The 14699-nt window shown below is 41.1% G+C and overlaps 1 protein-coding gene across 4 annotated transcripts in view; it reads left to right on the plus strand.

The window, feature by feature from the left end:
- HSD17B12 (hydroxysteroid 17-beta dehydrogenase 12) overlaps nucleotides 1-14699 on the plus strand; it is a 270866-nt gene that overhangs the window by 207399 nt on the left and 48768 nt on the right. For all 4 annotated transcript variants that reach the window (XM_070564861.1, XM_070564862.1, XM_070564860.1 and 1 more), the window contains one exon: nucleotides 8275-8382. In XM_070564861.1, coding sequence (XP_070420962.1) covers nucleotides 8275-8382 — 108 coding nt within the window. The remainder of the gene's footprint in view (nucleotides 1-8274; nucleotides 8383-14699) is intronic.

A 14699-nucleotide genomic window follows, 5' to 3' on the forward strand; every position in this document is an offset into this window, starting at 1 on the left:
ACTCAAGGACTCACGCCAACATCCCCTCCTATTTAAAATCCCACTCTGCAAGAATGAGTTGCTTTCTCTTTGCATGCTTTGTCCATATGTGTCAGAGCAACAGTTGGGTTCACACCTGGTTCCTTCACCATAGTAGGACCTATTTGAGCATATCTGCTATTCTCCTCTGGGTAACGTCTGACATGGGGGCACCACTCAGCTTGTGTTTCTTGAGTTTATTTAGCCAAAACATAGTGACTGAGCTCCTATAGTGTACCTGGTACTGTTGGGCTTTGAGTGTACGGTGGTGAAGAAAAATCCAAACATGCACCCTGCCCTCATAGAGCTGAGGGAGGGAGGTGCTTTGCCTGGTTGCGGATGCCTGTGCTCCTGACTAAATGAATGAGCATATGCTGAGGTTTTTGGGTCTTAGTTTAGGGTGGGACATCTTCTGCCTTCTTGACTAACGGTGGCGGTAGAATATTAGAAGTACTGGAATACCAGGGAATTTTGCATTTGGAAGCTGTCCTTGGTTCATTTTGTGACATTGAAGAGAAGGGTGGATGTCAGCACATTTGTAGGCTTCTTTCATCAAATCTGAGACACTTGCTCATGAAACAATGATACAGCTTATAAGCATAAAGAAAGAAAAATCTCCAGTTGAACTGGCATGCCATCAATTGTAAGGTACTTCGATTTTAAAGATAAAAAGCGAATAAAAATGCATCTTCGAATAGATAAAACATAATAATTCCGAGGTTAATCGTGAGTAAATTGAGTCAAAGAAATACTTGGACACAGCTAAAGGCATGGCTAAAAATAGCATATCATGACCATTGATTCCATGGATGATACAGTAATAAATAAATCACTTTTTAAAGGGGAGTTGGATGTGCATGGTCAGCTTGAAAAAGGATATGTAGCTGATGCAAAGAGGAAGGAGTTAGTGATACAGATAATACCTACAGCAGCCTGTGCTATTTAGGAAAAAGCAACTATATGTGATGCAGTCATCTTTGTGGATATTGGCAGCTAGAAGAAAAGAAAGCATTTGTGTAAGACTTTACAGTTTTCTAACATACATCCTCATGTGCTATGGCATGTAATCCTCACAAGAACTCTGAAGGGTGGGTATTCTTTCTTGTAGTTTACAAGCTAAGAAATGGAATTCCTGAAGTTAAAAGACTTGAATGAAGGGCCCTTGGCCAACAAGCGACTGAGCTGGCACTCAAGTCCAGGGCTTCTAAATGCATCCCATGATTTTTCAAACTCTGTGTCTTAGCTTGGGCTGCCATAACAAAATATAGTCAGAGTGTCTTAAACAGCAGACATTTATTTCTCACAGTTATGGATGCTGGGAAGTCCAAGATCAAGGTCTTGGCAGATTTGATTCCTGGTGAGAGCCTTCCTGGTGTGGAGACGGCTGCCTTCTTGCTGTGTCCTCACATGGCTTTCCTTGATGCACGCACATGGAGAGAGAGAGAGCTCTCTCTGTCTTCCTCGTCTTATGAGGACACGGATCCCATCACCCTCATGACCTCGTCTAAACCTAATTACCTCCCAAAGGCCCACCTCCAAAATCCATCACATCGAAGGTTAGGCCTTCGACATATGAATTTTGGGGGGACACAAATATTCAGCCCATAATACTCTGCTTCCGTATTATGAGCAACGTCATCTTGGAATCTTAAGTATAGTAATGTTAGGAATATTTTTTGCATTTTTCTCACTTCAAAAAATAAAATTTAGATGTTTTCATTGGCAGGCCTTTTTTTTCCCCCCAAGTGTAGAGAATAAATGTCCTTATTTGAAAATTTCTTCGAAGGTACCTTGTCCAAGGGCCTACCATACCTGAACCAAGTGTAGGACTCAGGGCTTTCAAAAGGATGGGACCTATTCGTGTCCCATCAATAGAGCAAATTCATATGGTAAAGATTTTTATTTATTACAGATGGTTGTTCTAGTTAAATAGGCTGTAATGAATAAAATATAATAACTTTGGCTTAAAATAAAGAAATAATTGGTTTGGGATGGAATCCTGAAGATGCTGCGATGAGTTTTTGATTTGACTGAAAGTGAGTCTCTTTATATGACATTAAAATGACCATGAATATGTTTTCAAGGGCAATGTGGAAAAGAAGTCACCATTATGTGTGTAACGTCTCTGATGATTATAATTAAATGGGCCTTTGTAAAAAGTGGAGTCGGAGGAATGATTCCCTTCCAGGGCACAATCACCTTTTCTCCAGAGCCACCACGTAAGGGAGGCTTTCTCTGTGGGGAGATGTCTTACCCCGGAGGCTGGGGGTGGAGGGAGATGGTAAGACCTGGGGGGAAAAAAGAAAACAGGAAAAGGAGGGAAGTTAAGTGGAGAGAATTTGGTTAGCAGAGTTTGTTCTTTGTTTTCCCCTTAATTAAGACTGTACTTTTTTTATCTCTAAATATTGTATAACATTTTATGTGAAAATGGAGAGGTTTTTCAAAATATGCAATATGTTTTTATAGTCAAAAATTGAGTTTCATGAATTTAGATTTAAGAAGCTAAAATTGGTAAACAGTGAATATAGTACTGTTTCCCCTAGAGTCCCTCCGCTCCCCCTAATTATCTTTTTCAGGGCTGGGGATAGGGAGAGTGGTCCGGACTAAAATGCCTTCAACCTTCATCTCTGTGCCCGTGAGTTAAGCTCCTGGAGTACTCATTCATGAGACTGGATAGTTTCTAAGGTTTCTGATAACTCTAAAATGTTTCTATGAGAATGATAGTCCAACCCATGTAGGCCAGATGGAAGAACTGAGTTGTTTCTCAATTTATCTTACACTTTAAAATGCCGTATAGTAAGTACCTTATGTTATTATGTCTCATGTAGACATCTCTGACCAGCATGTAGTTTTGTTTCTATAAGGAAGAGTTCAAGAAGTATTGAGAAGATGATTTTAATAAATCAGCTGTGTCAGCCTAGATGTATTTTCTCACTCAACAAACATTTGAGCGACCCCTGCTGTATGCAAGGCGTTGTGCTAGGCGCTGGGAATACAGAGATGACAAAGGTGGGTCCATGTTCGTTGGGACATGCAGGCTCTTTGCATAATATCTTACGGTAGGTGTACTTCATAGGGCTGTATGGCAGGTCTCTAGGGACACAGCTGAGAGAGTAAGTGGCTTTACGCTGGAGGAGATGGCAATCAGGAAAAGTCAGTCCGCAGAGGTGGTGACACAACTTGAATCTTAAATGATGAAATTTATAATATGGAAAAGATGGGGGAAGATGAGTGTAACAGGAATTTCACAATGAATAGTACCTAGAACTTCGGGGGGAAGACAGATTGTGTCTTTGCAGCAGATGTAGGCACAAAGGAGAATCAATATATTTTTGATTTTTATTAATAGAAAAATTGTAAATATTCCATGAGTCTGTATAGATTAGATTTCTTTCCTAGCATTCTCAAACCTAATGTCCTAGCCACCTGGGGGAAAAACAAAGAAAGTCTTTTTAAGACCTATAAAATTATTTTTAGAGAAAGATTTAAATTTAAGAGATATCAATTTGTTGAGCAAAATGAAAATAATGATGGCCAGGCCTAGAAGTATGTTAAACATAAGGTTATTCTGAATATGTTCATGACCTTTCTAGGTCTGAACCTAAAAATGCGTTGGTTTTAATATTAAGAGGTGTTTTGGCAGCATCTTGAGACTACTTACGAGTGCACTTCCTTCTCCGTCACTTCTGGACTTGACCTTGAACTAATTCAGGATCCTCTGAGTACAAAATGGCAATGTGACTGTAGAACTGGGGCACCCATACTCAGAGGTGATAGAATGGCTTGAGGCAGTGAAGACATTCATTATTATATAGCTCGATAGTTATAAATAGCACTTGCTTTCTATTATTCCACAGTTGTGGTTATGTGGTTTTCAGTGGAATAGTAGGTAAAAAGGGAGTGAATGAGTGGTATCAGCGCAGCCATTTCTTTGCTTCATTCCCCACTTTTTAAGCCAGAGCTGATTTTCTGCCTCCACGTGTAGTGAGTTGTCTGCCTTGAACAGCTCAGATCAATCATCAGAGCTTTTCGCTGCTTAGTTTTTGGTCTTAGCCACGAGGCCGAGAGACCAAGACCATCTCAGAATTATTTCAATGCTAAAAAGGGGGTGGGGGCATGATTATATTTGGCCACAACTGTAAGGAGCAAGATGCCAGCCTATACAGTTTCAAATACGAAATGGTTTCAGTCAGTAGGAATCATCAACAGTATTGAGTATCTTTGCATAATGGTGCGTAGTAACTCTAATAATGGGATTCTTGAGTTCTTTAGTAATTTACAACCGGAAGATTTTACTGTGAGGTATTGAATAAATGGAGAGCCTGGAGGGAATGCCACATTGTCATTCTTCATAAATTTAATTGAAATGTTTTATGCAACTCCAGTAAAAACTGACAGTAAACAAGTAAGGATAACCATAAACTTCTGAAAGGGAGGAACCATAAAAGAGGCTTGCACTACTAGAAATATTAAAACTAGAATAATTAAAACTAGGGCATTAGGAAAGAACAGAAAAATAGCATGATAGACTAGAATTTTGGAATCAGAACCTGGTAGGTACAAGCTGTCCAATGGCTTTATACTCCATCGTCAATCAGTCATTGGGTGTAGACGTCCTGGGAAGGGCATGATCTCGGTCCAGGCAACTCTGTGAAGCTGACGCAATCCCCAAAGGGGCTGACACCTGAGAGCTTTCTGCTGATTACACTCCCAGCAGCTGGGGCAACCAGAATTTCCCTGGTGGGGCAATTGAGTGGCTCATGTCTTTCCATTGCAAGCTCCAAATTCAGTTATCTTTATCCCGCACACCTGTAGGGTATTGATTTTAACTTATTACAGCTCCTGCCCTGGGGGAAAGACTTGGGCCTTTGTGGTGGGCGAGAATCAGAGTTCTCAGAAGAAGGCCCTCTCCAAAAGCTTAGGTAAAGTTCTTCTTCCGCCACAGTGTGCTGTTGCCAAGTTGTGCGCTGATGGTCTTATGAGGAGCCTTGGGTTGGGGAGATAGTGAAGATGGAAATGAAGGTTGTATTATGTGTTTGTGGGACTCACTTATGTTCCAGGTGCTTAATGCATCCTTGTGCTGATGTTTAAAATGAGAGGATTCCTGTTCATCTGTGTTGGCGTCCATTGGCAGGGTCAGATGAGGCTATGGGAAGGGGACGATGCCTAGATTTACTTCCCCCATTCCTAGGAAGCCAGCCACCTCCCACCTCAGCCTTGTAGAACACCCGTCATAGTTCTCTTCTGACTGCCTGGGCCCAGAAGGAAGCGTCTCCTGTCCTATTCTTACATATGTGCTGCTCTTTTTGACTCATACTCTTGGTGGAGCTGGGGGAGCAGTTCCTGGAATCCTCAAAGCCCATCCGTGGGGTCTGGTCAGAGTGTGCATATCCATAGCCCTGGGAAAGGAAATGTGAAGGGAGCCTGCTGGACTCTCCTGGGGAAGTTTCCGCACTCTATAGAAGGGACATAGAATGGGGACGCCCCATGTCTGCCTCTGAACATTGTCATCTGCATGGGACGCGCGGACTGGCGATGGCCCTCTTGAAACCAGGAGGGGAGCAAGCCTAAGGGAATAAGGGAGGAGGGAGCAAAGACCCCAGATCCTTTGTGACGTTGCTGAACCACTAAACGAAACAGACCCAAGTCCTTGTCTTTACAAAGCTTGATTCTAGGACGGGCAGACAGCAACGCACACAGGCACTATTAAAATACGTAGTAAATTGGAGGGTGGTCAGTGCGACAGAATGAAATCAAACGGGGAGAGGCAGGAAGCGCTAGGAAGGAGTGTCGCATTTTTGAAGGGTGGTCAAGGAAGGCTTCTCTGAGAACGTGACGTTTTCTCAAAGACCCAGCAGACAAGGAATGCGGAGGAGCATTTGAGGCAGAGGGAACAGAAAGCATAAAAGCCCTGAGTGTCTTTGGAGAACGTTCTGCCCAGGGCCTCTGTGGCTAGAGCCGGGGAGCAAGGAGGAGAGTAAGTGGGTGGAGATGAGCTCAGAGAAGTCCTGGGGCTGTTCCTGAAGACTTCGGCTCTTACTCTGAGATGGAACTCTCTGGAGGTTTGTGAGGAGGGGAGTGACCTATGCTAAAAAAGAAAAAGCTCACTAAGAGGCAGTGAAGAAGAGCTAAGAGGAAGAAAGCGGTGTTAACTGGACTAGAACTTGATTCAAGGTAATCCAGGTATAAGTCCAAATTGTTAACTATCTGGAAAAACTTGCACCAGAAGCCATTTTACGTATCCTAATGCGAATACAAAGAAAGAGCTTACTTGAGGGTTGTTAATTAAACATTCTTTCCAAAAGGGTCACTGAATATTTTTTTTAGCAGCATATCTCTACAAGGCTCTACAATCTAAGTACATTCGCCAAATCCTGTGAGATTTAAAAGAGTGAATTTGATTCAGGGGGTGTGAGGTAGCTTTTATTGCTAGAGAGAAATTTTCCTAAATGTCAGTATAAAGTGTTCGTGTGGAAACATCCTTTGCTTTTCTCAAAATAAATAGATAAATTTATCCCTGAATAAAGTCACATTTACTAGAAGGTGCCGTTCAGCCTTTGTTTTTGGCGTTTTTTCTTGTGAATCTGGGGCTCTGGTAAAGGTGGTGGTCTTTCCTCGCTGCTGGTGAATTCTGTGAACCTTTCTAGGAAGGCTTGTGGCTCCAGCTACTGGGAAGGACAGTGCTGTGTTTGGTCTCTCTGTTACATGAACACATATAATAACTCATTTATATTGGAATAGTAAGTACACCTTTGATGCCAGATAAGGCATTTTCCCGGCCAATTATTATCCTCTCTAGTTTATTCATGGATTCCTATTTAGGGTCAATACTTTTCATTGAGTCTAACTAAGAATCAAATCTCTTGTGAACCAGCCTTTTAGTTTTAGACGTAAATCCTTTTAGATCAAGAACTGAAACCTCCTGTGTGAATTAAGTGTCCATACTGTGCCGTGAGCCGACACTGACTTCAAATGAAGGCAAATTTAATTTCGGAAGCTGGATTTTTAAATTAATTCTTTTGAATTCTCGTCAAGTTCCAAAGAATAAGCATTCTTAGCCTCCTGAACTTCACTAAGTGAAGTGAGAGTGGGGTTAGTGGAGGGGAGCAGGGGAGATGAACATTACGGAGTAAGCCGGTTGATGTCACTTGAGCCTCACGCCCTAAGTTGAGTAGTATTACCTTCATTTTCGCAAGAGGATGCTGAGGCTCGAAGAGGAGGTGGAACTTGTTCAAAGCCGTTTAGCAAATAAATGTGGAAATGAAATTGGTACCCATATCTGGGTGACCTCCAAGTCTTTGCCATCTTCTCAAAGGGACTCGCTCGTGAAGGCAGAAGTAAACATTATACGTGGCCTCCAATGAGGTCTCATTTCTGAATCTGTTATCTCTGTTAGGTCTCTTTGGACCTTAATGGTGCTGTGCAAAGTAAAACGCTGAGGACTTTCTTGTGTCACTTTGTAGCTCTATTACTGTGCCTTTTGTGTGGATTTTTAAATGTAGTGACTATTAACTATTAACCAGCTCTTAAATTCCGTTACGATCATATTCATTTTTATTTCCATTTTGGTAACATGGACTTTTTGTTTTAACATATCACACTTTAAAATATTTTGCAGCATAAAGACTTCTTCCTGAAATTATGAAGCATCAATTTGCAATTAAAATCACAAAACCAGTGACATTTAAAGAGTATATAACATTATGGTGTGACTCATGTTTTATTATTTGTACCTAAGAGTCTAAAAAGTAGTCATTATTGACTTATGGAAGGAGAACTGATTAAGGAACATTGAGCCAGCTCTGTGATAACATTGGGATTTTTTTTAAAGATTTTTATTTTTTCCTTTTTCTCCCCAAAGCCCCCCGGTACATAGTTGTGTATTCTTCGTTGTGGGTCCTTCTAGTTGTGGCATGTGGGATGCTGCCTCAGCGTGGTTTGATGAGCGGTGCCATGTCCGCGCCCAGGATTCGAACCAACGAAACACTGGGCCGCCTGCAGCAGAGCGCGTGAACTTAACCACTCAGCCACGGGGCCAGCCCCCATAACATTGGGATTTTTATTACAGAACTGTTGTGTTGACCCTATGTCATCTCTTAGATGGTCTCGTGATTGCTTAAAATTATCCTGGTCTAAATTTCATGTCAAATTGAGAGGAAAAAAAGAGTTTGAAAGAGTAATGTCATCAAATGCTTTAATCTGAATTGCGCTGTATTAATTTTCCCTCTCTCTCTCCATTTGTGTTTTCTTTCCTAGGAGAAAAATTCAAAGTGGAGACAAGGACCATTGCTGTTGACTTTGCTTCGGGAGACATTTATGACAAAATTGAAACAGACTTGGCAGGGCTTAACATTGGTGTTTTGGGTTTGTATCTTTGCCACCTTCGTAGATTCTTCCTGTGTTTATTATTTGACTTTACTACATGTTTTCTCTTTGGATCTTAGGTGTTCAGTTGGTAAAATGGCTAGTGACAAGAAAATTATCTTGTTAATACAGTTGAGCATTGGATGGTATGAATCTATATTTGCTTGGATCTTTGTGTTTTTAGTTACATTTTAATAAGCATTCTACAATTTTGGTTGGTTTTCTTGCCTGCGTTATTTCCAGTCTCTCGTTTTCTTTGTATATATTTAGATACAGTTATATCACAATGATCCTTTAAGATGGGTGATGCCAACCTGTTTTTACAGTTGAGGAAATGAAGGCTTAGAAAAGTTTTTGTTTTGTTCATTATCACTCCACCCCAGCCCAGGAGCCTTTTTAGACATTATTTTTCCCTAGTCTTCCTTCCTATGAAATTTTAATACCACAGATACACTGTATGTCTGTTTATGTACTGTATGTCTGTCTGTGCTTTGTACATGAAAAGAATAAGATCTCTCACTCCCCACCCCTGAACCAACTTTTGTCCCCTTGGGGGAGATGTCACCCCAGTTGAGAAGGTGTGGCTTGAGAGATGAGTGACTTGCCTAAGCTCCCATAAAGACCTCATGGTGAAGCTGGGAGTCAGCCCTCTTTTTCTCCCAAGCTCACTAGTCCTTTTGTTACACCTCAGCTACCTCACTCTTGTTACCCAAAACTGATGCTTTTGCTGAGATATGGAAGTATTGAACCTTGTTATGGGAAAGACTCACCAGATTTGAAGGGAAAAAGATGGGCTTTGGGAAGTTACCTACCATTCTTTGACTCATTTCTAGAAAGAGACAGGGCATCTAGTTCAGAAAAACTTCGCTTCATCACTAAATCTCTTTATCCATCTGCCTAAATTGGTGTGCACCTGGTAATTGCCGTTGTTTCCTTTACTGGGCTATAAAAGGAGGAAAAAATGAAGAGAAAATACTTAAAAAAAAAAGTTTCCTAACATTCCTTTAGTCAAGACTCCCTTCCTCATAGTGTAAAAGAATGGTGTTTTGTATAATTTCTAGATAAGGCAATTGAAAAAAAAAAAACAGTTGAACATGTTGAGACCTACACAGGGCCCTCAGACGTTGGGGTAACCCGGGCTTCGACAGGCCGTCTTCTTGAGCTCCTGCCTGGTCCATCTCACATCACCATGTCCCACCTACCCACATTGCAACTCCCCGCTTAGAGGAGAGCCGGTAGCAAAAGATGGATGGACACACAGGGCTAGGGTTTGCCTTTGTGTCTACCTGTTCTCTAATGTGTATATTGCAAGTTCCTCCTTCCTTAGCCTACACCTGGAATCCCTAAACATCAGTCACATCTGTGAAACTCTTGACTTTGTTAAACTTCCAGCTCAGTAGCAGTTATAACTTACTACTTAGGATAGACACTGCCATAGTCCATCCTGGCCCCTTTCAAACTAGTCGCGGACTAGGAAACGAGGGCTGATTTAGGCAAGGAGGTGAATCGAGGATCCCTAATGAGAGGAGACTTGGGGGAAGGTCGTAGTGCTTACCTTGAACGTGTGTTCTTGGAGAATAACTTTCTTTCAGAAAAAGTTCAGTTAATCACAGTTGTTCTTAGCTTTGCATAAATTTTAGCTGCTTTTCACGGTAGCTTTGGAACTGTCGATATTCTGGGCCTATGCCACTGAAGATGGAAAATGTCAGGTTGCTGCAGAGCTGGGGGTTATAAAAGATACTCTCCAGCTGTTCCCTCCTGACCCGGTGTGTAGAAAGTCGACAGTGTGAATTTAGGTATGACAAATAGACCTGTGAAGGGTGAGAGGACAGGGCACATGGTCCCCAAGCATGTTTCCCCCACTTCTAGAATCCTAAGACTGTGTCAGTCTGAAAGCACTGATATTTAACAGAAGGACTGATATTTTCCTAGGCCTCATATGTTAATGGACCCATTGTTTTTGTAGTCCAGCTTTTTAATAAATTGCAACCTTCATCCCTTCATCAATCAATAAACTGGAGATACAACAATGAACAGAAAGCACCGTACTTGATGTCGTATGATGTTCTAATAGAACTATGTTTGTTTGACGCTGTCTTTCCTATCTGTAGCTTAAGTGTTAAGAAGGGCAGGGTGGGGCGTAAAAGGGAAACGGAGTTGACATGGGGAGAAAGAGTGATGACTTGGCCTAGCCAGGGGGTAGGAAAAGGGAGGATTCCAGAAATGTTTAGGAGGTAGACGAAGCAAGACTTTGTGAGAGATTGCAAGTGGACGAAGGAGAAGAGAGAACTCAGGGATGACTTTCAGGTTCCTGGCTTGAGCATCTGTGTCAATAAGGACCGTTTACTAAAATGGGGCATCCTCGAGGCGGAGCCATTTTGGGAATGAGGATCATTTCAGTTTGGGCTTCCTCTGGGATGTCCACGTGGGGTTGTAAGTTGATGGTTGCATATGTGGATCTCGGTTTCACTAGAGCTCTGAACTAGAGTTAGTGTTGGGCAGTAAGTTGTCTATGAGTAGTAATCTCATTGAAGCAGTAAGACTGGAGGTCATCCTAGGGGAGCGTAGAGAATGCAAAGAGAAAACTGAGGGCAGAGCTCTTTTGTCAACAAAGGCTGCCTGGAATGTATGAAAGATGGGTGATTTTTTGCACAAGTTCAGCACTGCCCAGTAGAAGCATAGTGCCAGCCACATATGTAATTTTAACTTTTCTAATAGCCACATTTTTAAAATGTAACAGTTATTTTTAATAATGTATTTTATTTTAACACACTGTATCCACAATATTATCACTTTATCATGTCATCCATGTAAAACATTATTGAAATGTTTTGCACCCTTTTTCTCATACTAAGCCCTCAAGTCTAGTGTGTATTTCACATTTACAACGTGTCTCATTTCAGACTAGCTACATTTTAAGCGTTCAATAGCCACATTGCCTAGTGACAGACATCTAGCTCCAGTTTATCTTGCCTGTCTCTCATCGTTCGTTTGTGTAGGAGAGCCATAAATATAATTTCTAGATTTTTCTCATGCTTTGACATGGTTTTCAGCCAGACGCAATTTTGCAATGTCTGGCAATGTCCAGAGACATTTCTGGTTGTCACTAATTGAGTGGGGAGGAGACGGAAGTTCTATTGGTCCCTAGTGGGTAAAGGTCAGGGATGCTGCTAAACATCCTGCAATGCACAGGACAGACTCCCATAGCAAAGAATTATCAGCCTAAAACCTCACAGTGCCGAGGTTGGGGAACCCTGCTTTACAGTGATACTGTAATTAACCAGTTCTGATTGAATACTTATGAGACAGACGTGCACACATACAACTTTATTTTTGATTTCTAGTTGGTCACAGATCAATAATAAAAATAATGATGGCTAATGTTTCGAAATTATTTGAAGTTTATAGCAGCGCTTTCACACCCATTATCTCATTAACTGGCTATACATTTAGTTTTCTTCCCACTCTACCACAACTGTCTCCTTAATCATAAGCTTTGTATAATTATTATCAACAGTTATTAGCAGAATCTTATGTTGCATTGTAATTTTAATTTGTCAAGATTTTTCAGGGAACTATTAAAACACCTTTATGAGCTAAATTTTATCTAATTGCTAAGCCATATTCAACTCCATCTTATAGTTCCTTCTCCAGAGTGGGTATAAACCTCCAGAATTGATGGGGATTCTGATGTGTGTGTTTTCTTTTTCTTACGATTCCCTGGATCTGTAGCCCCTTCACTTTCTTCCTTCCCTCTCTGCTCCTCATCCAGATCGCACATAGCCACCTCTGTCCAGTAAGGGGGAAATAATCCTATTTATTCTCTTCCCACCTCTGCTGAATACCAGTCTCGCTTTTATAACATTTCCTAAAGTAATAAACATATAGATTGATTTCTAGTAAGATGTAGCAATCCATTATTAAGTCATAGGAAGAAATTTTTTTCTTGCGAGAATTAGTGAAACCAGTAATGATAAAAAGAAAAATAAATCACCAAGGTACACCCCCTTTGGATAGCATTAACCACCAATGTATAGTCAATGCTTAATAAAGAAAGTTAATATTTTCAGAATTACAAAGGAAAATGCTAAAGCCCTTTGTCATGAAAGAAACATTAAGTTTTCAATAAGATAAGTGGAAAGAAAACAGCCATGAATTGTGTGAATTTATACGCATTATTACGCATTTATAAATGCGTAAGGTTGGGAAGTTGGATGCTTAACTGTTATGTAAAATAAGTAAGCATCTGCTGTCTTCTCTTAGGCAAATGCCAAGAAACACAGATTTGAGAAAACTTTAAAAACTTCAACTATTTAGAGAAAATGACATGAGGACTGCTTTGAGTAAGCAAACAATTGGTTAACAACATGTGATTGCTGTAATGCTTACTTGACTCTTCAAGAGAGATTCTCAGGTGGGCTCCAAATGGGTTTGGAGGACTTTGCACAACACGTGGCAGGAGGCGTAATTTACAAGGCCAAAGGAGGAACCGTGCATTTGAAATACGCCACAGACAGCAGTTGTTTCAAATGCCACTAGTACGACTTCTTTAACTTTTAAAAAATGACATCCTTTACTCTAGGAAAAAAAACCAGAGAAGTCCTCCTCGAAGAATATAGCTACTTACTTTGTGATTCATTAACAAAAAATCAACATAGCTTTATTCAAGCTTTTAATGCATCCTGGAGAAGAATTTTCCCACGACAAACGCTGTCAGTCTTCTCCACCTGTACTGTCGTGATGCGTTGAGTTGCAGAATCAAGTGAATCGTTGGTACAGCATGACCTGTGATGCCGTGCTGGCTTTGTGTATTCAGGGCTAGTTATCTATCATCAACTTTTTTTATTTGTACACAGTGCCCGTAGTTTTATTGAGGTTCATTTTAATAACAACAATATGTTTGGATAATAAAAGTCAGTTGATTGCAAAGAATCATTGATTGCAAAAGCTAGAATAGGCCTTCTTATTTTCTTTCCTTCCTATGCCCTTTATAAGTGAATACTTGCTCCATTAAGAATATAATTGGTGGGTTATTTTTTAATTACTATCCTTCCCTTCTCCTCAGCTGAATGTAAAAATATCTTTTGGTTATCCTTGCCCATGCAACCTTGTGGATTATGGAAAATACTCGGCAGGTGCTTGTGTTCCATTTTTCTCCCTAAAACCTAGTATTTCCCAGAATGTTCTGGGATGGAGAATAGTTGAATGTTGGGAATATGTATCTTAAGAGATAGTTTGAGCAGAGATGAATAGTTAAGATCAGTCAACTATCTCTGTTTGTACTTAAGTTTTCAAGCTTCTTAACAAAAGACCCAAGAGCATTATTAACTACTTGGGGGAAAGGGCCAGGTACCTTGCAAATGGCAGACTCCCAGGTAATTAGTTGGGTTGGGATCCAGAGATGGCTTCTTTGTAGTTCCGTCCCCAGAGTACCAGAGGAAGAGGAAATGGATGTAGGCCTCAGAGAGGGAGCCACAGGACTGCAGGAACTAGGCTGTGGAACACTTCTCTAGCATCCCTGGGAAGGAAGGAAACCTGAGCACACCGGGAAGTTACGCGGCTTCCTAGCCTCAGCTGACGAAGGAAGTTACGAGTGGAAGAGTCTGCTTCTTCTTTAGAGGGTTTAGAAATAGATAAAACTACAGATTATCTTTTTGCTATTCTCAGGAACTTTAACTAGAAATTCGTTTTAAATTGCCTTCTTTTGAAATGTAAATATCTCTGCAAAGGCCAATGACATCTTGATTTCCAATTTAGGGGATTAGCACATTCAGTTTATTACCTGTCCCCTTGCTGGATCAGCCCCGCTGAGGAAATGGCTATTTTAGTTAGTGAGAGACATGGAGACATCTCTTGGAAATGGAGAGGGAGAGGCTTAGAGAGGAAACTATAGGGGTAGGTTGGTCGTCTGAGGGGTGCGGAGAGGGGAGGAAGATTAGAAGGGCAAGATAAAGTTAGCTGAGAGAACATCAAAGATAAACTCATATGTTTGGAAATACTCCCCTCCTGTTTTTTTCTGTAGCCCAGGTATAAAATGACTCAGGCCCAAGAAAGGGCAGAGGCTCTCAGCCTAGGTACACGGGAAAGGATTGCAGGAGCATGATAGGTGATATTTTGTGGAGAGGGTAGAATTTCCCTGTTATACCAGGAGTTGATTTTAGGACACTTCCAAAACTTCCCTTTCATAATGCAATCAAATGCTGTCCCTAACCACCGGGAGTTAGTGTAGACTTTACAAGCTCAAGGGCATAGTCCCCAACAAGACTGCCCTCATTTCAGATACCACATGCAAGTTTGGGGGTCCCCAGGCCGCCTGG

This window comes from Equus przewalskii, chromosome 11 (genome assembly GCF_037783145.1).
Source record: "Equus przewalskii isolate Varuska chromosome 11, EquPr2, whole genome shotgun sequence".
NCBI lineage: Eukaryota > Metazoa > Chordata > Mammalia > Perissodactyla > Equidae > Equus > Equus przewalskii.